Below are 24,464 nucleotides of genomic sequence, written 5' to 3' on the forward strand. Positions count from 1 at the left end.
AAAAAAAAAAAAAGAAAGACATTCCCTGTATGAATTGTCAGTTGCAGTCAGTGGTAGGTACTTTTAGTAAGGATATTCTCTCTTAGGAAGCTTCATTTAAATCACCAAAGTAGCACAGCGACACCTAAAAGTATTTGTTTTAGATTTGTTTATAGGTTTGGTTAGTAGAATCCACTACTCAAAATAATAAACTTGGAACAGTGCATGACATTTAGTAAGTGCTGAATAACTATTGAGGCAATGAATAAATAAATGTATTGAAAAAGAAAATAAATGGGAATTTGTGCTCTCTGTCCAGTTTTCCCAGAAACATGAATCACTGTTACAGAAGTGTATCAAGTGAATATTTCCTAACATTGGTGTGTAAAGTAGAAGCTGCTACTCTTACCAATTTTTAGAATTTTCAAAATTAAAAAAAAATCACAAATGCATTGCTCAAAGAATGATTACAAACTGAACAAAGCTTTATACTATCACTTGGGAAAATATTTCAAAGTATAACTTACTGTCCAATTACAAAAGGATTCTGAATTATAAATTCACATTGGTTTGACTTTAGAATCTTCTTGAGTGAACAAAACAATATAATTTTAAGTTTAAATGATAAATTCTATGAATCTTAGTACTCGTAGTAATACCATGAGTAGTACTCATGTAGCAGTTTCAGTTTTCAGTGATCAGATATATATATGTATGTGTTTTTTAAATAAATTTAAAATTCTTTATAGATATAAAAACAATCATGGGTAACAATTTAGTGTGTGACATTATTATTTATGATGATTGAGGCAATACGATGAAATAGCAGTAAGAATTTTCTGCTTTAGTGTTACTGGTTCCTCCATGCAAACTTTTCCCTTATAGATGAGTTAAAAAATGTACTATTGGACTTTGTACAAACTTTGTGGCCCTCCTTATCCCCAAATATTAAAAACTAAAGAAACATTCCTTGTTAACTGGCTTTGTAACGAGTTGGCCAAGTGGCTATTTGTAGACACTGTAAAATAGTTTTTTTAAAATATGACACAGAATTTTGTCTTCCTCCCTGATATACTCCTGTATATTGTTAGCTCACAGGTTTAGTTAGCTTTTCTGTGTCTTCCCAGATCTGTTTTTAATATATCTTCACAAGTATAACAGGTGAAACAATGTTAGAAAAAGTTCCACTAAGACCATCCTTGTGTTGACTAGTCCCCTGCAGGGTCCAGTTTGGCGAGGTTGGCTCTCGTTGTACAAAGTAAGTGTTAGCTAAGCATTTGTAGAAGCCATAGTTTTGCAAACTCATTTGTTTGGTCTGTATTTATTGATGTGTTGGATTTAAATCTAATGTATAATTAAATTATTCAAAGAAAAACGCCACTTAAATATATGCATTTTGCATATCCTCTGTTGATGATATGGGACACTTAACTGGGTTACTACAGAGAAAAGGAAAAGTGATTTTGATTGATAGACCATGAACATAACCAATGTGACAGTCTGTCGTTCCACATTTTAATAGATAGAATCAAGTTAAAATCCTTTAGTTTTAGGCATTTGAATGCAGGGAAATTTGAAGTTTATGAGTTCAAATCTAGCCTAGGTTATTTCTCAATTGAGCTTGTTCTTTAATTCAACAATAGGAAATACACAATGAAGAATTTCCCACACCCGTCTGCCATCTGCTTCATTCTTTTCCTCTCCCCCAGACTTGTTAATTTTTATATATCCTTACAGAGTTTATTTAGGGAAATATAAACAAATATGAATATATGATGTCATTTCCCTCTTTTTAACATAAACTTTTTTACACAACAAATTCTTAAAGATTTTTTTTCTCATATCATCAATCTTGGCCCAAGCCTCAGGGATTTTTAAAGACAGGATTTCTAAGCATTCAACCATTAAAAAAAATATTTTAGACGCAGTACCAAAGCATGATGATAAAGAACAAAAGGATTGTAATGGTTAGCTTTGTATTCTGCCCTTTTCCTACTGTTGTGTATTCCTTAAAGACGCTGAACTCTGCTAATAGCCAAATCCCATTCCCAAGAGTAGAGAAAGCAGAGCATTCTAAGGCAGCCTGTTTATATCTGTGACACTGTGGCCACTGAAGAAAAGAGAATTAAAGGGTCAGAAGGACTTGGGAGGAGAGCAAGACCTGGAATAGAGCAGTTTCCACCTATTCCGTCCTGTGCCCTGGGGATAAATAAGTATGTAGCACTCAGAAGGGAAAGTTGAAAAATTTGCAGTTATGTAATAATTGTGTCAATTGCTAAAACCCTCAAGTTGCTTTCGCACTATTCCATATTGACATAAATCTGTATATTTGTTTTAGAAGTATTGATGTTCTTATTAAAAGGTTACAACCATTTAAAAAAAATCCAACGAGACAGACCTGCCGGCAGCAGGTTCACAGACACGGCTAACCTGACCCTAGCCTGTACCAGCCCGTGCGTCTCCGCAGTGGCACCTTGTTTTCCTTCCTTCTGCACGCGTTGCAAACGAATACCACTTCTGACAGACTTCCTTTCTTTTGCAGAATGGCACGAGTGTCACATAAGGTGGAGATTTGGTGAATGGAATATATAAAATGTTGGCTGTTGTGTTTTACAGCTTTAGAGAGTGGGAATGACTCGCCTGTGTAGGATGAACTGAAAACACGATTTTGAAAACGTGTTTATAGGCTTGGTGCCCGTAGCACAGTGGTTACCACATGCACTGAGGCTGGCGGGTTCCAGCCCGGCCCAGGCCAGTTAAACCACAGTGACAACTGCAACAAAAAATAGCCGGGCGTTGTGGCAGGCGCTTGTAGTCCCAGTTACTTGGGAGGGTGAGGCAAGAGAATCACTTAAGCCCGAGAGTTGGAGGTTGCTGTGAGCTGTGATGCCACTGCACTCTACTGAGGGTGACATAGTGAGACTCTGTCTCAATAAAAAAAAATGAAGAAGAAAGACAAGAAAAGAAAACGTGTGTATAGTTGTGTGAAAAAGCTGGATGGTACATTTTAAATAATCTATATGTATACTTAAGTTCATCAAATAAAGGTAAATTAATCCTAAAGAACTTTAAAATTACAGACATTCCACTGCCCTTCTCCCAAAAAGATGTCATTTCGAAAAATGGACCCTAGCTGTACAATAGGATTTTACTGTCGAAACGTTCAGGACTTTGAACGAACATCTGAAGAAATCACCAAGGTACTTTTATTTAAAATGTTATAATAATATTTGTAAATAGCCTAATTTTTAGTATAGATAGAATATCAAAAGACAAACCCGTAAACTATGATACTTTCATAAGATTTTTCCTTGAATGTGGATATTACTAGGAGTGTTGGGAATTTGGGGATTCTTGATAGCCTGAGACAAATGAAATCGGGTGAACAGTGAAAGTATTAACTGCTCCACTAGGTGGCACTGTTGAAATAAAAATCCTTCTGCAAGCTGTAGACTTGGGCAAGCAATTAGGTTATATTCTGTTTGAAGAGGACTTTAAAAAGGCAGTCCCTTAGGGGTGGAAAAAAATTAATGAAGTATTTGATCAAGCCAAATTGTGCATTATTTCTTGTTAGTCCAAGTGCTTCTTTGATTTTGTTTTAAAAGAGAAATGGTATTTTTGGATTTCTTGGAACAATTTTATCAAATGAGCTGTGCTGTTACCTTCCACTGAGCTTTTCTAATCCCATCTTTTCTATTAATAGGATCTCTGAAGTAAGTTTATTTAACTTCTCATTACCTTTAAACTTATGCATTTTCTTTTGGTCTTTGAGTACTGCTAAGACATTTACAAAGCTTTAATGTCTATATTTAGTACTTTTTAAAAAGATTGCTCATTTAAGAAATAAACATAGTTGGGGAGCTCTCTTTATTACTATCAATAGGTACAAATTATCCTTTTATGGTAAGTAAAACCAATGCTAGTCATTTTCGAGAATTCTTATCTTGAGCTCAGATAAAATAGTAACCTATTGCTGCTTCCTGTTAATTTTATTCAGGAAAATGGACATATTAAGTTGAAATTTTATTTTCACAATGTAAAAATACAATAAAAAATTAAAGGGTTTCATATAAGCTAGGTTTAGTTTACTTGACCTGCCTTGTAAAAGAGTAAATTTAGTAGGAATATGACAGAAAAATGATTTCGGAAGGGAGAAAATGAGATAAGAACTTTTTCATATTTTTCATTTCTTACAGTTGTCTTTTCATTCTCTTTTCAACATGGGAGGCAAAGTGAACATAATAAAATATGTATTTTTTCTTTTTCTAGAAATTATACACTTCAAGTATGCATTTGTATATTTTAGTTTGACTGAAAAAGTTTGACTTTATAAAGTATCGTGTATACACCAAAACATAAAAATCCAGGTGATATTATGATGTACATTGATGTTGATAAACATTTTCCATTGAAACTCCCATTTCTCTTTCCATTAATTTATTTTCTATCTAGTATAAACTAAGTGTGTTTAAAACAGCAAAGCACTCTACTCTTAGAATAGAAACAAACCAAATATTGTTACCAACTTAACCAAACCCAGTATTCCCAAATGAGTTGCATGTTGATGTTTTCTGATTAAAGACAAGGTGGTTGTTAACAGTTTTTATACTGGAAAAATACTCAGAAATTACTGGCCTTGCTGCAGTAGAGTATGCATTTTTAAGGCAAAGAGAAACCATAGTGAAATATCTTTTGGAAGTACTAAGAAATTCTTAAGAATTAACTTTAATAGTAGTGTTTTTCTTAATAGCTTTTTGTAGCAGTATCAAAAAGTCACTTTGTCGGTTAATGTGATCATTTACAAAAACTGAATTTGGAATTTTTATTTTATTTTTTTAAACTTTATTCAAATTATTATGAAGGTACAATATTTTGGTTACATTGTTCTCACTTCCAGGGTAAAGTTCCATTTGTAGAAGAGCCCCTCACCCAGGGGACGTGTTAGACACCCTCACAATGTGCACATTAGGTGAGATCCCACCTCTTGTGAATTTGGCATTTTTAAGCTGTAATTTTTTTTCTCTTGAAAAACTAAAACTTTGTTTCTATATAAGATATATTTTTAGTTTTTCCATTTTGAAAATGAAGCTGAATAGTTAAGAGTCTCATGTTTAATCTGCAATAAATACTCTAATTCCTATGGTATGTGACTTTTAAAATATTAATAAAAATTAGCAGATTGCAGTCCAGCAAGTATCTGCATAACTGTCATATACAAAGCATAAAATGCCCGAGATGTAATCTCTACTTTTAAACAAGGTATAAAACTTCTGTCTTCAAGTAACATTTGTACTTGGGGAGGGGGAAGATGACAAGTAGACATATATGTTACGTTGAATGTGGTAAGCATCCATACGGAAATACGGAAATGGATTTAAATTGACAAGGGAAAGAAGAGTGTGGAAATGAGAGCGTGTCACATCCAAGTCAAAGTATTTTATTATGAGGGTGATATTTAATAAGGGCCTTAAAGTATAGGCTTCAAATCCATTGGCCTAGAGAGAGACAATAATAAGAGAAAAGCTGTAAGAGAAGGAAAATAGAGAGTTTATCTAGAGAATGGCAAATAGTCCAATTTGGTAGGTACTAAGGATTCGTATTGGGCAAGATTTTTGCTTTTCCTTTCTTGAATCAGAGTCCCTGGAGGTGTGGCCTGGGAGTCTTCATTTCTAACGAGTCTTCAAGTGAACTTGTGCACCACATTTGAGAATCACTGGTGTAAGACAGTGTAACCCGAAGGGTGGCATTTGATGTTGTTTTTAGATGGGACTAAGACGTTTTAATACTTTTTTGTTTATATTCATATTAAAAAATATAATTGCCATGTTAAACATGTGATTTCACATTTATTATTGATTTGTATAAGACTACTTCAGTTAAAAATGATGAAAGTATTCACTAATTGTAATAAAGATGGCTGGCATACATAACAAAAACAGTAAAGGAGCTATATTCATATAAATGTCCAGGTTTAGGAAACGCTGCTCTAGGAAATAGTGAAGGATGAGGCTGGAAAAGTAGTTTACAATAATATTGTGGAAAGTTTTGAATGCTAAAGAAGTTATACTTTAACAATATGTTACTTTTATTAATTTTTAAATTTTAGACAGGTATAGAATTACCTGCCTAATATATAGTAAATATCTGTGTACTACTATTAAAGCATGTTATTTTCCCCCAATCTTAAATTTCTTCCTTCCCATGGTAATATGCTATCCTGAATTAATATATCATACCCATATGTTATATATGCAGAAATACACATTTTTTTTATGTGTTATTGATTTTTTCATTAATTATATTATTATATAAAAAGGCCCTTGTAGTTTTTTTAACAATGACTTAGAGATTATCTATATCCATACACGTTGGTCTCACTTATTCATCGGAACTGCTGAATAGTAGTCTGTCCTGCAACATGCTGCTTTTTATTCCAACTTTCTTTTGTTTACTGTCTTCTAGCTTGTTTCTGAAAACCTAATAATTTCTTGTTTCATTTTTAAATTACAAATAATGTTTTAAAAGAATATTCTCATACATATCTCTTTCTGCATATGTAATATTTCAAATAGGGTTTCAGATAGCTGTACTAGATACATTACAGTGGAATTGCTGGGTAATAGGGTCTGCATATTTTCAGGTTTCTTAGATACCGTCAGATGTTCAGTACATAAGAATTTCCAAAGCTTCAGATCCTCATCAACACTTGATATTATCAGACTTTAAAAATTTTTAACCAATCTCGTGGATATGAAGTAGTATTTTTTTGTGTTAATAGTGATTTGAATTTCCTGTTCATTTCTCTCTTTTCCTATGGGACTATTTGATATGAAGGAAATCATTATAACTCTGGATATTACCATTTTGTTGGTTCTGTGTATTGCAAATGTATTCTTCTATTTTCATTTGTTAATGGGTCTAACCTTTCTTCATTAATTTGTAATGACTTCTTTGAGGACCTAGACTAGTACAGAAACTGTGGGCTGAAGGAAGAAGGTACTGCTTTGAAAGTTTATGAAGAATCAGTTAGACCAAACAGCCACTTGGACTTGGGGGCAAGGGAAAGGGAGACTCACAGACAAGTTTGTTTTACATTTAGATGACTAAGAGAATAAATTAATAGTTCATTAATATGGTCATTCATACAGTCAACAAATAAATATATATATTTTTCAATTTCAGGTTAATGTGAGGTTAACCTAGGTTAACTAACTTAGGTTAGTTGTAACCTAACCAACTAGGTTACAACATTTGTTAGGTAGAGTGCCTCTTGTATTTGTGTCCTGCACCCAGAAGTTATGCCATATACATTTACATTGTGCCCACTAAGTGTGAGCACACCAATCCCCTTTCCTCTGGCCCTTTCCCCTCCTTCCTTCTCCCTCCCCCAACTTGAATCGAATTGAGTTTTTCTCTTATGGGGTGTGTATTAGGTCATCTACTGGCTTAATATTAGTACTATGTACATTGGATATTTGCTTTTCCATTCTGGTGATACTTTACTAAGAAGAATTTGTTTCAACTCCTTCCAGGTTAATACAAAAAATGTAATGTCTCCATCTTTTTATGGCTGAATAGTATTCCATGGTATACATACATATACCACAGCTTGGTTTTTTTTTTTTTCTTTTTTTGCAGTTTTTGACTGGGGCCAGGTTTGAACCCACCACCTCTGGTGTATGGGGCCAGCACCCTACTCCTTTGAGCCACAGGCGCCACCCCAACACCACAGCTTGTTAATCCATTCCTGAGTTGATGGGCATTTAGGTTGATTCTACATCTTGGGAAGTGTAAACTGAGCAGTGATAAACAATCTAGTGCAAATGTCCTTATGATAAAATGATTTTTTTTCTTCTGGGTTGATGGCTAGTAGTGGGATTACAGGATCAAATGGGAAGTCTATTTTGAGTTCTTTGAGGATTCTTCATACTTCTTTCCAAAGAGGCTGTATTGGTTGGCAGTCCCACCAACAATATAAAAGTATACCTTTCTCTTCATGTCCACACCATCATCTGCAACGTTGGGACTTTGCAACATGAGCTGTTCTCACCAGGTGTTAATCTCAGGGTGGTTTTGATTTGCATTTCTCTGATAATGAGGGATGATGACCGTTTTATCATATGTTTGTTAGCCATTCACCTGTCTTCCTCAGAGAAGGTTCTGTTTATGTGTCTTGCCCAGTGATGATACATGGGATTGGTAGGGGTTTTTGTTTTTTTGTTTTTTTTTTTTTTTGGTGATTAATTTGAGTTTTCTGTAGATTTTAGTTATCGAACCTTTGTCAGATTTGTAACATGCAAATACCGTTTCCCATTCTGAAGGTTGTCTATTTGTTTTTATTGTTGCATCCTTAGCTGTGCAGAAACTTTTCAGTTTAATTAAGTCCCATTTGTTTATTTTTGTTGTTGCGATTGCCACTGAAATCTTCTTCATAAAATCTTTTACCAGGCCAACATCCTCAAGAGTTTTTCCCACATTTTCTTCCAGTATTTTTATCATTTCTGTCTTAGATTTAAATCTTTTATCTATTTTGAGTCAGTTTTTGTAAGTGGTGAAAGGTATGGGTCTAGTTTCAGTTTTTTACATATGGCGATCAAGTTCTCCCAGCACCATTTATCGAATACGGATTCTTTTCCCCAGTGTATGCTTTTGTTTGGTTTATCGAAGATCAGATGACTATAAGACTGGTTTCATTTCTTGGTTTTCTATTCAGTTTCATATGTCTGTTTCTCTATTTTTATGACAATACCCTGCTGTTTTGATCACTGTAGACTTGTAATATAATCTAAAGTCTGGTAGAGTGATGCCTCTGGCTTTGTTTTTATTACTAAAAATTGCCTTGGCTATGTGGGGTTTCTTCTGGTTCCATGCAAAGTGAAGAATTATTTTTTCCAAATCTTGAATGTATGATGTCGGTATTTTAATGGAAATTTCATTGAATCTGTAGATTGCTTTGGGTAGTATAGACATTTTGACAATGTTAATTCTTCCCACCCAAGAACATGGTATGCTCTTCCATTTGTTAATATCTTCTGCTGTTTCTTTTCTTAGGGTTTCATAATTCTCTTTGTAGAGGTTCTTCACCTCTTTTGTTAGGTATATTCCTAGGTATTTCATTTTCTTTGGAGCTACTGTGAAAGGAATTGTGTCTTAAATTAGCTTCTCAACTTGGCTGTTATTGGTGTTTACAAAGACTAGTGACTTGTGGATGTTGATTTTATACTCTGAGATGTTTCTATATTTCTTGATCACTTGTGATCAAGTGATCACAAGGAGTCTCTGAGATTCACTAAGAATAAGATCATATCATCAGCAAAGAGCAAGAGTTTGATCTCTTGTGTCCCCATTTAGATGCCCTTTATATTCTTTTCTTGCCTGATTACATTGGCTAGACCTTCCAGAACTATGTTGAATAGTCATGGTGATAGAGGACATTCTTGTCTGGTTCCAATTTTAAGTGGAAAAGCTTTCAGTTTTACTCCATTCAATATGGTATTAGCACTAGGTTTGTCATAAATGGCTTCAATCGGTTTAGGAAATATGCCTTCTATGCCTGTAATCTTAAGTGTTCTTGTTAGAAAAGGATGCTGAATTTTATCAAATGCTTTTTCTCTATCTATTGAGAGGATCATATGGTCTTTGTTTTTGCTTCTGTTGATATGGTGAATTACATTTATGGATTTGCATATGTTAAACTAGCCATGCATCTCTGGGATGAAGCCTAATCTATTGTGATGTATAATTTTTTTAATGTGTAGCTGTAATCTACTGGCTTAACATTTTAATGAGTATTTTTACATCAATATTCACTAGGTCTGTAGTTCTCCTTTTTAGTTGGGTCTTTTCCTGGTTTGGTACTAGAGTGATATTTGCTTCATAGAACATGTTGGGGAAGAAAGATTCCTTCCTTCTCAGTGTTTTGAAATAGTTTCTGCAGTATAGGTACAAGCTCATCTTTAAAGGTTTGATAGAATTCTGTTTAGTCCAGGGTTTTTGTTGTTGTTGTTGTGTTGTGTTGTTGGAAAGTTTTTTATTATTTCTTCAATGTCAGTGCTTAATATTGGTCTGTTCAAGAGATCTATTTCTTCCTGGTTATATCTGTGGAGATGGTGTGATTCTGGGTATTGGTCCATTTTCTCCACATTGTCAAATTTCTGGGTGGAGAGTTTCTTGTGGTAGTCAGTATCTCTATGGTATCAGTTTTTATTTCTTCTTTTTCCTTTCTGATTGAGGTTATTAGAGATCTTACTTTTCTGTTTATAGTTAATCTGGCCAAAGGTTTATTAATTTTATTTTTCTTCTCAAAGAACCAACTTTTTGGTTCATTAATTTTCTGAATGATTATTTGGTTTTCAATTTCATTTGTTTCTGATTTAATTTTGGTTATTTATTTTCTTCTACTGGGTTTGGGATTGGAATACTCTTCCTTTTTTCCATTTCCTTAAGATAATTCATTAGGTTGTTGATGTACTCTCTTTCTGTTTTTTGGATGTAGGCATCTAATGGGATAAATTTCCCTCTTTGGACTGCTTTTGCAGTATCCCACAGGTTTTGGTAGCTTGTAGCTTCGTTGTTATTATGTTTTAGGAATTTAATAATTTCCATCTTTATTTCTTCCTTGACCCAACTATCATTCAGCATAAGATTGTTTAATTTCCATGCCTTTGTGTGGGGATGAACATTTTTGTTGGAGTTGAGTTCCACCTTTATTGCCTTGTGTTCTGTCTTCTTATTTGCCCTCAATCAGGGCCTGGTCGCTTTGCTAGCATTCAGTTCCCACAGGGTTGGGATCCTAAGGCTCTCACCAGATTTCTAAAGGGCCTATCTTGACAGTGCCTCCTGACAACAAAGTGTCCTCAAGAGTGTGGGGTCATTCAGCTCACCCCAAGGATGAGCTCAGCAGGCGCATCAGACCTGGCCATGCACTAGGACCATGTGGTCTATTGCTGCATGGTATTCAAAATCAGCCACTGGACTGTTCAAGTTTACTTCCTCACTTAAGCCCTTGCAAGGCAGCTCCAGAGCAGTCCAGTCAAAAACCAAGAATCTTCAAGACAGCTCTTTCTTGTCTCTAGTCCTCTACAGGAGGGCCAGCCAGCTGGCCTCTGCCAGTATCCAAGCACTTGCCTTCTGTGCTTGTCTTACTCAGCTCCAGACCTCTTTGTTGACTCCTAGAGTCTCCTCCTGCTTCACTGTGCCCCCAGAGTGATGATTCTGGGTAAGTTCTCCCAGCCAAAGGTGGCTGAAGTCCTCTCTCCCCTGTCTCACCACTAGTGGATGGTAAAGAGATGTCTCTAGTTAGTCATCTTGCTCCAACTGTGTCAGCAAATATTTGAGTGCTTTTGCTTCTACCACTCCATCAGAACTTCTCTTCAAGGTCACTGATGACCCCACGTTTCTACATCCATTGGTCTAATCTCAGTTTTCATCTTATTCTAACAGAATCATTCAACATAACTGAAGTCCCCTTCTACCTTCTTAAACCAATGGTATACAAATAACATTGGTTACCTATTCAATACTCACCTCTCTTCTTTTTTTTTTTATTAAGTCATACATACATAGATCATGAATACATTTATGCCTTTGTGGGATTCAGTGTGTTGATTATTTGTACAAACTGGAGTGCTTACATCCTACTAATTAACATAGCTTTCACCTCATTTACTTAATCACAGTGTTAGGATATTTGTGTTCAATACTTGATAGATTTGACTTGTACCCTTGCAATATGCTCCTTAGGTATGGTCCCCCCAATAACCCTCCCTCTATAGAACCATCCTCTCCCTTTCCATCCTCCTCCCCTTCCCTCCTTCATCCTGGGCTATACTTGTGATTCATCTCTTATATGAAAGTGTGAGTGAGTATAAATTGTTTTTATAGTAGTACCAAGTACACTGGATATTTTTCTTTCCATTCGTGAGATACTTTACTAAGAAGAATATTTTCCAACTCCATCCATGTAAACATAAAAGAGGTAAAGTCTCCATCTTTTTTTAATGTTGCATAGTATTCCATGGTATACATATACCATAATTTATTAATCCATTCATGGGTTGATAGGCACTTGGGCTTCTTCCAAGACTTGGCAATTATGAATTGAGCTGCAGTGAATAAATATTGTTGCCAAGTGATTTTTGGTCTTCTGGATATACACCTAGTAGGGGAATTGCAGGATCAAACGTCAGGTCTACATTTAGATCCTCGAGTGTTCTCCAGATGTCTTTCCAAAAGGAACATACTAGCTTGCATTCCCACCAGCAGTGCAGAAGTGTTCCCTTTTCTCCACATCCACACCAACATCTGTAGTTTTGGGATTTTGTGATGTGGGTTACTCTTACTGGAGTTAGATGATATCTCAAAGTGGTTTTGGTTTGCATTTCTGTGACGATTAAACACGATGAGCATTTTTTCACGTGTCTGTAGACTGTGCACCTATCTTCTTCAGAGAAGCTTCTACTCAGGTCTCTTGCCCACAATGAAATGGGATCGCTCATTCTTATTAAGAAATTTGAGTTCTCTGTGGATCCTGGTTATTAGACCTTTGTCAGAAATATAACCTGCAAAAATCCTCTCCCATTCTGAGGACTGTCTACTTTCTTTACTTACTGTGTTCTTGGCAGTGCAGAAGCTTTTCAGTTTGATCAGATCCCAGTAATTTTTGATGTTGTTTCAATTGCCCAGTGGGTCCACCTCATAAAGTATTCTCCCAGGTCAATTTTTTCAAGTATTTCCCCTGCACACTATCTCCAAGAATTTTTATAGTTTCATGTTTTAAATTTAAGTCCTTTAACTAGTGAGAGTCAAGTTTTGTCACAGGAGAAAAGTGTGGGTCCAGTTTCAGTCTTCTAAAAGTCGCCAGCCAATTCACCCAGCACCATTTGTTAAATAGGGAATCTTTCCCCCAATTTATATTTTTGATAGGCTTATCAAAGATCAAATGATGAGAAGTGTCTGGGTTCATCTTTTGGTTTTCTACTGTGTTCCATACATCTCCCTCTCTATTTTTGTGCCAGTACCATGCTGTTTTGATCACTGTAGATGTATAGTATAGTCTGAAGTCTGGTAGTGTGATACCTCCTGATTTGTTTTTATTTCTGAGTAGTGTCTTTGCTATTTGAAGTTTTTTATGTTTCCATATAAAATGAAGTACTAATTCTTCCAGATCTTTAAAGTATGACAGAGGTACTTTAATAGGGATTGCATTAATCTGTAGATTGCTTTGGGAAGTATAGACATTTTAACAATGTTGATTCTTCCCAGCCATGAGCATGGTATATTTGTTAACATCTTTAGCTGTTTATTTTTTCAGAGTTTGATAGTTCTCTTTATAGAGATCTTTCACGTCCTTTGTTAGGTATACTCCCAGATATTTCATCTTCTTTGACACTATTGTAAAGGGAATAGAGTCCTTGATTTTTTTTTTTAATGTTAACTATTGTTGGTATATATAAAGGCGACAGATTTGTGAGTATTGATTTTGTATCCTGAGATGATGCTGTATTCCTTGATCACTTCTAGGAGTTTGATAGTTGAGTCTCTGGGGTTTTCCAGATATACAATGATATCATCTGTGAAGAGTGACAGTTTGATCTCCTCTGATCCTATTTGGATACCCTTGATTGCCTTCTCTTGCCTGATTGCAATGGCTAAGACTTCCATTACAATGTTAAAAAGCAGTGCAGACAGTGGGCAACTTTGCCTGTTCCTGATCTGAGTGGAAATGATTTCAATTTTACTCCATTCAATACGATATTGGCTGTGGGTTTGCTATAGATGGCTTTTATCAGTTTAAGAAGTGTTCCTTCTATACCTATTTTCTTAAGCATTCTGATTAAGAAAGGATGCTGGATGTTATCAAAAGCTTTTTCTGCATTAACTGAGAGAATCATATGGTCTTTCTTTTTTAGTTTGTTTATGTAATGTATTATATTTATAGATTTACATATATTGAACCATCCTTGGGACCCTGGGATGAAACCCACCTGGTTATGATGTACAATTTGTTTGATGTGTTGCTGAATTCTATTTGTTAGTTTCTTGTTGAGTATTTTTCCATCAATATTCATTAGCGATATTGGTCTATAACTTTCTTTTCTTGTTGGGTCTTTTCCTGGTTTGGAGATCAGGGTGATATTTGCTTCATAGAATGTGTTGGGGAGTATTCCTTCTTTTTCTATGTTTTGGAAAAGGTTATGTAATATAGGTACTAGTTCCTCTTTAAAGGTTTGGTAGAATACTGACGTGAACTCATCTGGTCCTGGGCTTTTCTTTTTAGGGAGATTTCTTATAGTTGATGCTATTTCAGAACCTGATATGGGCTTGTTCAACATTTCCACTTCTTTCTGGCTAAATCTAGGAAGGTAGCATGTTTCCAAGTATTGGTCTATTTCCTTCAGATTTTCATACTTCTGAAAATAGAGTTTTTTTTAATATTCAAGATTTTTTGAATTTCTGAGGAGTCTGTCGTTATTTGGCTTTTATCATTTCTGATTGATGAAATTAGAGATTTTACTCTTTTTATTTCTGGTTAGGTTGGCCAAAGGTTTATCTGTTTTATTAACCTTTTCCAAAAACCCAACCTTTTGATTTATTGATCTGTTGTATAATCCTTTTGCTTTCAATTTTATTTAATTATGCTCTAATTTTAGTTATTTCTTTTCTTCTGCTGGGTTTGGGGTAGTAATGTTCTTCCTTTTCCAGTTACTTGAGCTGTCCCATTTAAGTTGTTGATTTCCTTTCTTTCCGTTCTTTTGGTGAAAGCTTGCAATGCTATAAATTTCCCTCTTAGGACTGCCTTTGCGGTATCCCAGAGGTTCTGGTAATTCATGTCTTCATTATTGTTTTGTTCCATAAATTTGGTAATTTCTTTCTTAATCTCATCTATGACCCAGCTATTATTCATCATGAGGCTATTTAGTTTCCATGATTTTGTATGAGTATGCAGATTCCTGTTGTTACTGAGTTTAATTTTTATTCCATGATGGTCCGGAAAAATACAAGGAATTATTTCTATTCTTTTAAATTTGCTGAGATTAGACTTGTGACCTCAGATGTGATCAATTTTGGAGGATGTTCCATGGGCTGATGAGAAGAATGTGTATTCAGTTTTGTTAGGATGAAATGTCCTGTAGATGTCTGTTAAATCCAATTCTTCAATGGTTAAGTTTAAGTCTATAATTCCTTTGCTTAGTTTCTTATTGGAGGATCTATCCAACACTGCCAAGGGGGTATTAAAATCTCCAATTATTATGGTGCTGGAGGAAATCAAGTTGCTCGTGTTTGTTAGAGTCTCTCTTATAAATTGAGGTGCATTCTGGTTGGGTGCAGGTTAATAATTGAAATCTCCTCATGTTGAGTGTTGCCCTTAACAAATATGAAGAGACCATCCTTATCTTTCCTTACTTTTTTTTTGGTTTAAAGCCTATTGTATCTGTGAATAAAATTACAACACCTATTTTGTCTGATTTCCATTTGCCTGAATTATAGATGACCATCCTTTCACCCTGAGTCTATATTTATCTTTTCAGGTAAAAGATTCTTGTATGCAGCAGATATCTGGCCTGAGTTTATATATCCAGTCAGCTAACCTGTGCCTCTTTAGAGGACAGTTTAAGCCATTCACATTAATTGATAGTATTGATAAACCTGGTGGTATTTTGGGTATTGAGTTTTTCAAAAGTTTAGTGGACATTTTTAATCCTTTCGCCACTGTGGAAGTTGGAGTATGATCAAAAGTCTCTGAGTGAGTTTACTTTGGTGGTAGAGCATTGTGCTTGTCATTGTGGAGGATGGGCCTGAGAATATCCTAGAGAGCTGGTTTAGTTATGGCAGATTTCTTCAACATGTGAATGTCATTAAAGTATTTAATTTCTCCGTCATAAATGAAACTCAGTTTAGCTGGATGCAGGATCCTGGGTTGAAAGTTATTTTGTTTTAGGAGGTTAAAGATTAATGATCATCCTCTTCTAGCTTGAAAGGTTTCAGCAGAGAGAGCTGCAGTCATTCTAATATTCTTCCCCTTGTAGGTTATGGTTTTCTTACGTCTGGCTGCTTGCAGAATTTTCTCCTTCATATTAACTTTAGCAAATTTAATTATAATGTCTGGGAGATGTTTTATTTGCATTGAGGCATGCTGGGATTCTTAAACTGTCTGCTATCTGAATTTTAGAATCTCTTGCCATGTCTGAGAAGTTCTCCTTGATTATCTCATGAAGTAGAACATCTGTGTCTTTCGAAGCAACCTTGTCACCTTTAGGAGTGCCTATAAGGTGAATATTAGTTTTCTTCAGATTATCCCAGAGCTCGCTGAGAGAATGATCCATTTTTGCTTTCCACTTCTCTTCCTCTTGGAGCTTTTGGGAGCATTCTAAAGCTTTGTCTTCAATGTCAGAGATCTTTTCTTCTGCCTGCTCCATTCTGTTATTGAGGGATTCTACTGTATTTCTCAGATCTTTGAGGGCTCCAAGTTCTTGCCTCACTGTGTCAAATCTTTGGTGATTTTGTCTTCAAATTCATTGAATTCTTGAGACAACTTTTGAATTACTCCTTGAAATTCTAATTCCATCTTTACCTCCATTCTGTTGATCTTGCTACAGTTTTTCCGCTGATTCTGCCCCATGGTTATTTTTCTCTGTTTGGTTAGATGGGCAGGTAAGGTGAAATTGGACCGGGGCCTCCTGTAGTTGTGATTAACCAGCCCTTTGCCTGATCTGGGACTGGTGACTGTAACTTTTTCCCCTACAGCTTTGCAAAGGACGCGTACAGTATTACAGTCTGAGGCTCTAGGGACCTACTTGGTGTGGTGGGGTTAGGTGGCTCTGTATTGTATTCAACTCGTCTTTTTCCAGTCCTAGTGGATCAGTGACTCTGGTTTGAAGTCTCAGCTGTGGAGAAATACAAGCAACGAAGACAGCCCACCCCCCAGGGGCAACAAATGGGAGAGGAAAATCAACCCTTCTCCTTGCCACACAACCAGGGTACCACCTGAGGGGGTCCTTGGGTGATTGGCCCAGGTTAGGAGTTCCAAACCAATTGACCCAGTGAGTACCACCTCTCAAGTGGGAGAGTTTGAAAGTTCTACAGCAACTAGATAGAGAGAACTATCTACGGGTTGCTCAACTGTGGCTCACTCCAGTGCTCTGTGGAGTCAGAAGGTCCACCCAGTAGCAGATTTGGACCAGGAGGCTGGTATCTCTTGCCCCACCTTGCCCCTCTTTCATGCCCACTGACTGGTCCTGCTCTGGTCCTGCTCCCTCCAATAAGCAGATGTGCCAGGGTTTTGCATCTGCCTGAGTCAAAAGAAAGTCAATGCCCCTTCGGCCGGCCACCACCCTCTGCCACCTGCCAGCTGGGGGAGGTGAGGCCTGCCTGCCTCGGATACTGAATGGCAACTGGAGAGTGTTCTACCTGAGCTCAGTTTGAACCTGAGGATAACAAGTCAGCAAATGTTCTTCTCCCTCGGCCGCTGCGCCTTTGCCCCAGCTGCTCTGCAGCACTGATATCCCTGTAGGGCGGGGTCTGGCTTCCTCTAGCAGTCCCAGAGTTGGGGAGGTGTCTCTCCAAGATTAGACCCTGGCAGGATCCTCTTCTGTTGCTGAATCTTTGTGGGAGGCATCCCTGCTCCCAGGTGGCTCCCACGGCCAGGGAGGTGACTGTAGCAGCCGCTCTGGGAGTGTGGGGCACATGGCTCCAACAGCAGGGTGGGGTTCCCGGCATGCGGTTCTGGTAGGGGAGTGTCTGGTCGCCCTGGCATGTGGTGGAGCCATGTGTCTGGCATGTGTCTGGTTGCCCTGGCATGTGGTGGAGCCATGTGGTGGCTCCTGCAGGGCGGACCTCAAAGCAAGTGGCTCTGGCTGAGCGGAGTGCCAAGCCAGTGGCTCTGACAGGGCCGTTCTGGCTGGGTGGGGCTGGGGGTGCCCACTCTGGCTGGGTGGACCCCTGTGTGCTCGGTTCCTGCAGGGCAGGGGCGCTGCTGGCAAGACTCTGCCCACAGCTGGTTTGTGCTTTCATAGAGCCAAGCCTGACAGCCTCCTCCCTTTGTCTGCACTACTGCCGGGCTCACGGTTACAGTGTAGCTTTTCTACCACCGCCCTTGCAGTACCTAGACCTGGCAATGAACCGGGTCTCTGCAGGGGTTAGGCTTCTGGACCATCAGGTGGGTGGGGGTGGGGAGGGTGGATTGGAAGTTCAAAATGGCTGGAGAAAGGTTAGTTCAACTTTCATGCCCGGCAACACAGTGCTCAGGGTCATAGCAGGTTCCCTCCGCATAAGTAGTCCCCATTTCCTGCAACTCTCACCCATGGGGTGAGACAAGAGGGCCTCAGTTCACTGGTTGCCTGTATAAAACCTACAGCGAGCAAAAAAGAAAAAAAAAGCACTCTTGGGGGAGGGGGCACATACTTTTCCTTTGGGATGAGTTTTGTGCCTGAAGTCTGCTCTCTTGGAGTCGCAGGTGCCTCAGCAGAGGTGACCTGCAGTTATCACTCCTCTCTCAGCGGGGCTCCCAGTCTTAAGCAGGGTTGGGCCCTTTCTGGTCATCATCCATCCCTCTGGACGGGGCTTCTGTGGAAAGCTGGCTCCAGTCGGCCATCTTGCCTCTCCTCCCCCTTCTTCTTTTTAGCTAAGAGAACCCAGATTGTGTTCGGGGAGCCATTGCCCACCCACGTGCTCATTTTTCTAATCTTCCACTTACTTAGCTGCACTTTGGTCAGTGAAGTAGAAGTGGGTATGTGCTAGAAGTTTCTGGGGAAGCCTTGTTCTCCTATATAAGGGAATTAGATGTGATCCTGGCACTTCCCTTATGTGCACTTGCCCCTGTCTTGAATTTAAACACTGGGATTTCCAGTCCTGTTGTGAGTATGAGAAAGTCCAGGTTATGTCAATTAACCAAAGCTAACATGTCAGACTTTTTGTTGTAAAAACCATTCCTTTTATTTAAAATGATTGGGGTTTTTGTTTTGTTTACTTCTTTGTATGTATTTATTACTTGTAACAGAACAATTTCTAATTAATTATATGATGTTACCATTGATAGAAATAGCAAAGTCTTGAAGAGAGTAATTTTGGTAGGAAGAAATAATTGTTTTGGTATTGTGAATTTGAGTTGATATGGCACTCATGTCTCCACTTAGCATTGAAGGCAGAACAGTAGTGGTTATACCAGCACCAGAGGCTTATGCTCAAACCCTGGCATTGTCAGTTACTAGATACGTGACTTTACATGTGACCTAACCTCTCTATATTTCAGTTTTTTCTATCTGTAAAACATGGGTAATGATAAAGCCTAGCAGAGAAATTATTGAAACTAGGAGCAGACAACACTTTAAGGGAGAGAATGTAGAGTGAGTTAATATATAGAGATAAAGCATCAATAATTGACTTTTGTCTGTATTTTGGGATGGTAAAAGTGGAATCAATGAAGGAGTAAGTAGAGAAGAAATTATTCAGAAAGTAGAAGGAGAAACAAGAAAGCAAAGTATTACAAAAGTCAAGGAAGTAGTATTTTAAGAAAGAAATGCTCAGCAGTGTTGATTGTTGTAGAAATAAGAAGACATAAGATAATGAGAACTAATAAAAGGCCTTTTTATTTGAGGGCTAGAAGAGAGTATTTTAAGGACAGTGAGAGTAAAAGTTGTGGCCTTGGGATTTAAGATTGTATAGTGAGGACATAGAATGCAGTAATAGCAGAATGCATATTTAGCTTCCTTCAACTATGTGAGCTCTTGTAATAAAAACAGGAGTATATTTTTCCATATATACTCTTTATTCATCGTACATTGCTTAAAGACAGGGACACATTTCAGGAAATGTATCTCCAGACAGTATCATCATGTGTGAACATCATAGAATATACTTGTGCAAATCTAGATGACATAGCCTGATACACACCTGTGCCATGTAGTACAGGTTAAGTATCCAAATCTGAAGACCTGAAATCCAGAATTGTCTAAAACTGGAAACTTTTTTAGTGCCAACCTGATGCCGGAAGGAAATAGTAGTTGGAGCATTTAAGATTTTGTATTGCGGATTATTGGATTAAGGATACCGAACCAGTAATTATGTATAATCCGAATATTTCAAAATATGAATTCAAAATGGAAATACTTCTGGTCCCAAGCATTTCAGATAAGGAATATTCAACCCACATGGCCTATTACTCCTTAGTTACAAACCTGCACAGCATGTTACTATACTAAATACAGTAGGCAATTGTAACACAATGGTATTTGTATATCTAGACATATCTAAAGTGAGAAAAATACAGTAAAAATATGGTATAAAAGATTAAAAAATGGCTGAGCATGGTGGTTGATACCTGTAATCCTAGCACTCTGAGAAGCTGAGGTGTGAGCATTGCTGGAGCTTAGGAATTCGAGACTAGCCTGAGCTAAGAGTAGGACCCTGTCTCTACTAAAAGTAGATAAACTAGCCAGGTATGGTGGCAGGCGCCTGTAGTCCCAGGTACTCAGGAGGATCACTTGAGCCCAAGAGTCTGAGGTTGCTGTGAGCTAGGCTGACACCACGGCACTTTATGCTGGGCAATAGAGTGAGATTCTGTCTCAACAAAAGGAAAACATTTTCTTCCTTTGGGCTCAGAGCTCTGAAAAGCGTTTGAAAGGCATATTAATAAGTCACTGACGTCTCCTATCCCAGTAATTCATTATCTATTTATCTCTTTTTGTTATTGCTGCTACTGTTTATATGCCATCCTACGAAAGTCATTTAAATTCTTTGTGTCTGAATTTTGCCATTTAGAAAGGAAGAGTGAACTAGATACTTTGTAAAGTCTCCTTTGGCATTTTCATTTTTGTCTTAAAGTTACTTCTTTTTCATATTATGTTTATGTTCTGGGAAGTTATCACTTACTTTATTACTCTACTCAACTACCCTTTAAGATGTATTCTTTTTTTCTTAGTGAAGGTATAGGTTCATAGCAGAATGGAGTGGGAAGTGCAGGGAGTTGTTCTGTGTCCCTGCCCCCTGCCAGTGTTCCACACCAGAACGGCTCCTCTGCTACAGGTGATGAACCTGTCTTGACACGTCTTTATCACTCAAACTCCATAGTTTACATTAAGATTCGCTATTCTGAGGGTTTGGACAAATATATTTAGGTCGTCAAATATGAAATGTCTAAATCCAAATCCAAAGTTCACTGTATCTCAAGAAGCAGTACAATTAATCACAGTATGTGTCTAAACTGTCAGCACAGTTTTGCTATCTTAATGGTAGTTTGTTTATACCAGCAACGAAGAAGCCTAGAGAATGAGTGGTGATGAAATCATGAAAGGGGTTTTCCAGAGCTTGTTGAGAATTGAGTATTTTTCCTTGCAAGAAGTAATCCAAAGCTTGGAAGAAGTGGTCGACAGCTGATGCAAGGTCTGGTGAATATTCTGGATGGCAGAGAGTCTAAGTCGGCTTCTGTAGTTTGAGCAGCCTTGTTCGTGCAACACGTAGTCAAGCGTTGTCTTGAAGGAGGATCGGCCTGTCTGCATTGAACAGGCTCAGGTGCTTCATCACAAGCATCCTCACCATGTTGTCCACGATTGCAGTGGACATCCACTGTAATGGACTGATCAGATTTCACGAAGCCATAGTGGGTAATATCAGTGCTGGCCACCAAACAGACACCATTAGGTTTTTTGATGAATATTTGGTTTTTGATGGAGCCGTGGCACTTCTTTTTTATCCGTCCATTTTGTCCAATGCCTGCAGTTGTCAAAAGGAATCCATTTTTCATCACATGTAACAATACGGTATAGAAATGGTCATGACACCAAAGAAAGGCAAGCTTCAAGACAGTTTCTCTTGTGGTGCTCATTTAATTCATGCAGAACCCATCTATCCAGCTTCTTTGCCGATTTGTTTCAAACGGTCCAGTGTTGTTGGAACAGTAACGTCAAACTTTGCTGCTAATTCACATGTAGGTTGAAATGGATTCACTTCTACTAAAGCTTCCAGCTCATCATTATCCACCGTGGTCTCAGGTCACCCACATGGCTCATTTTCAAGATTAAAATCACCAGAATGGAACTTTCCAAATCTGTGCATTCTGTGCCTTCATCAGCACATCCTTCCCAACCATGTCGCTGACATTTCCAGCTGTCTGTGTTGCATCGGTTCCATGATGGAATTCAAATTCAAAAATAACATGAATTTTTGACTTATCCGTGATTTCACAAAAAATGCTCCAAAAAAAATATAGAAAATAATCACAAGCCAAACACCCATTTAAAAGAATGAAGATGCACCTTCATGATAAAATCATACAAAACAAAAAATTGAAGTGAAATGTTAGAGATACCAACGTCAAACTTATTATAAGGAAGTCGGACATTTCACACCTAATAACCTAACACTGTGGATGAGAACACTATTATGTTCACTATATTAGTGTAGAAAGATTCAATCAAAATATTATTTTAATATAGGAGTCTGAAAAAATCAAACTTAGTTTTTTAAAACAACTTTATATTAATTGCTTTTGATCTTAACAATTCTCTGAGGTAGGGAAATTGCATCTTTTGCCTTGTTTTATAGATACTACCCAGGTAGGGTGATTAGTTCAAGGTCTCGTTGAGGTAAGTTGCAGAATTGAGATTAGAATGGACCTTCTGACTCAGTTTAATGCTTTTATGGGTGTTAGGCTACCAAATAGTCTTTCCCAATATTTTACCTTAGTCAGTGATACCATTCTGTTTCATTGTCTGTTACTCCCAAAAGAAATCACAGTGTAATTCTTTAATATGCCTTCGAACTAAAGTGACCAGAAGACTTATTTTCGGGTGATTGGTGGGTGGGAGTGAGCATATATTTCATTTTGATGGGCTAGTCTTAATGGAGAAGTATGTATTTACCCATGGATAAATTATTCAATGCTGATCAGTTTGTCTTTTAGCCAGAACAGTTAAAATAGCCCAGTGACTGTAAATGAAAGGGGCCTACGAGAAGAGGCTGGGGTGTGGTCCTGGTGTGCTCTGTGCCGCTAGTGAGGGTTCTTCTGTGCTTTGTTACAGATGCTGAGAATTTCTGCTAAGGAGAAATATCCCTTATTTACTTTTGTAAATGGTCATTCCAGAGACTATGATTTTACATCTACTACAACCAATGAAGACCTTTTCTCAGAGGATGAGAAGAAAAGATTAAAAAGATTTAGCACAGAAGAGTTTGTGTTGCTTTAAAGATTAGCACATTTGTGCTGGATGAGAAGAACTCCTTTGAAAGAGGAAAAATGAAGAGAAATGAGAAACAAGTATACTTGAAACTGCTTATTTTCACAAATATCTTACATATTCTTTAATTTTCTATGTTCTTTATCAAAAGAACATTTGAAAATATACAAGTTGGAAATATTTTTCTACAAGAGAAATGATTTAATGAATCTTTCTCTCTAATAAATATCAAGTGGTTCTCACTGCCTTCCTATCTCCCTACAATTCACTCTTGATAACTCTACCTTAACTATCAGCCTTTTATCTTCAGAGCCTTTCACCTGAGTCCATTCGTCTCCCAGAAGTTTTATGATATCGGTCCCTTGCCCCCAAATACCAGAATCATCAAATAGTTTAAAAAATCTCAGCTTGTATTGATGGCAGAAGACCAGAGAGTGAATCTGTAGTGCTGCCTGGCCTGCTGTTAACGTAACCCAAGGATGATTGTGGATGTATGTTGATAATTAAGCAGTGTTCGTTAGCTGTGACCAGCACACAGTCCTATCAGCAGAATTATACATTCAGGTAATACTTAGCAGTGTGATTTTATAATGACTCTTCATTATGCTTATTGTTTAGCCTTCTGTAAGGAGTGAAGATAAAGTACTGGTTTTCCTCTAAATTTAAAGGTTATGTTATTAATAACTTCAACCAAATCAGATAAAGGCAATTATAAAATAGTGGTAGTGTTTGTTTCTTGTCACAAAAGTGAAACTTTATGGAAACTCAACATATTATGCAGTTTTAAAATCTAAAGTACCAAGAAAGACATCACCAGATGTTCCTCTGTGTAATTTTTTTGCTGTTTGTTTGAAGCAGTATAGTTTGAAAAGCTGGGACCCTCTGGAAGGTGAATCTACCTTAAGTGTATTTTATGTTACTTGAAGGCAAATTTGTGATACAAAAGTACAAGAGCCAGGATTATAAAATAAATAATAAAGATGTGAGAAGATAAAATGTTTTTGTTTTGGTTTTAATGTTGGGATTATTTTAATCCTTTAATTTGACACATTAGTCCCAAATAGATTATTTATTATAATAAAGGCATAAAACATGGCTCTGAAAGAAAATATTAAAATTTGTATGGAACTTCTATGTTTCAGTGTAGAAAGGTAACTTATAAAGAGATAAAATTGTATACCATCTAAAGTCAGGAATCTCCTCCAACAGAAAGCCTTTTTGTTTAAAGTTGCATGTAAACTTGAAGTAGAGGGTAGGCAGATTGCCTGAAGAAAGAAATCAGGTTTGACATTTCCTAGTGAGGATGGTTTATTG

The 24,464-nt window shown here is 37.2% G+C and overlaps 1 protein-coding gene across 6 annotated transcripts in view; it reads left to right on the forward strand.

Annotated features, from left to right (window-relative positions):
- The window catches only part of ATG4C (autophagy related 4C cysteine peptidase), an 85,012-nt gene extending 60,758 nt beyond the window's left edge, over window positions 1-24,254 (forward strand). For 3 of the 6 annotated variants that reach the window (XM_023515087.1, XM_023515086.1, XM_023515088.1), the window contains exons 12-13: window positions 3,060-3,179; window positions 22,995-24,254. In XM_023515087.1, coding sequence (XP_023370855.1) covers window positions 3,060-3,179; window positions 22,995-23,159 — 285 coding nt within the window. In that variant the 3' untranslated portion in view covers window positions 23,160-24,254. The remainder of the gene's footprint in view (window positions 1-3,059; window positions 3,180-22,994) is intronic. The other 3 variants (XM_023515089.1, XM_023515091.1, XM_023515090.1) reach the window with 2 other exon arrangements.
- Window positions 24,255-24,464: the final 210 nt, after the last annotated feature.

The sequence above is a fragment of the Otolemur garnettii genome, unplaced genomic scaffold (genome assembly GCF_000181295.1).
Source record: "Otolemur garnettii isolate 467f Iridium unplaced genomic scaffold, OtoGar3 scaffold00066, whole genome shotgun sequence".
NCBI classification, from domain to species: Eukaryota; Metazoa; Chordata; class Mammalia; order Primates; family Galagidae; genus Otolemur; species Otolemur garnettii.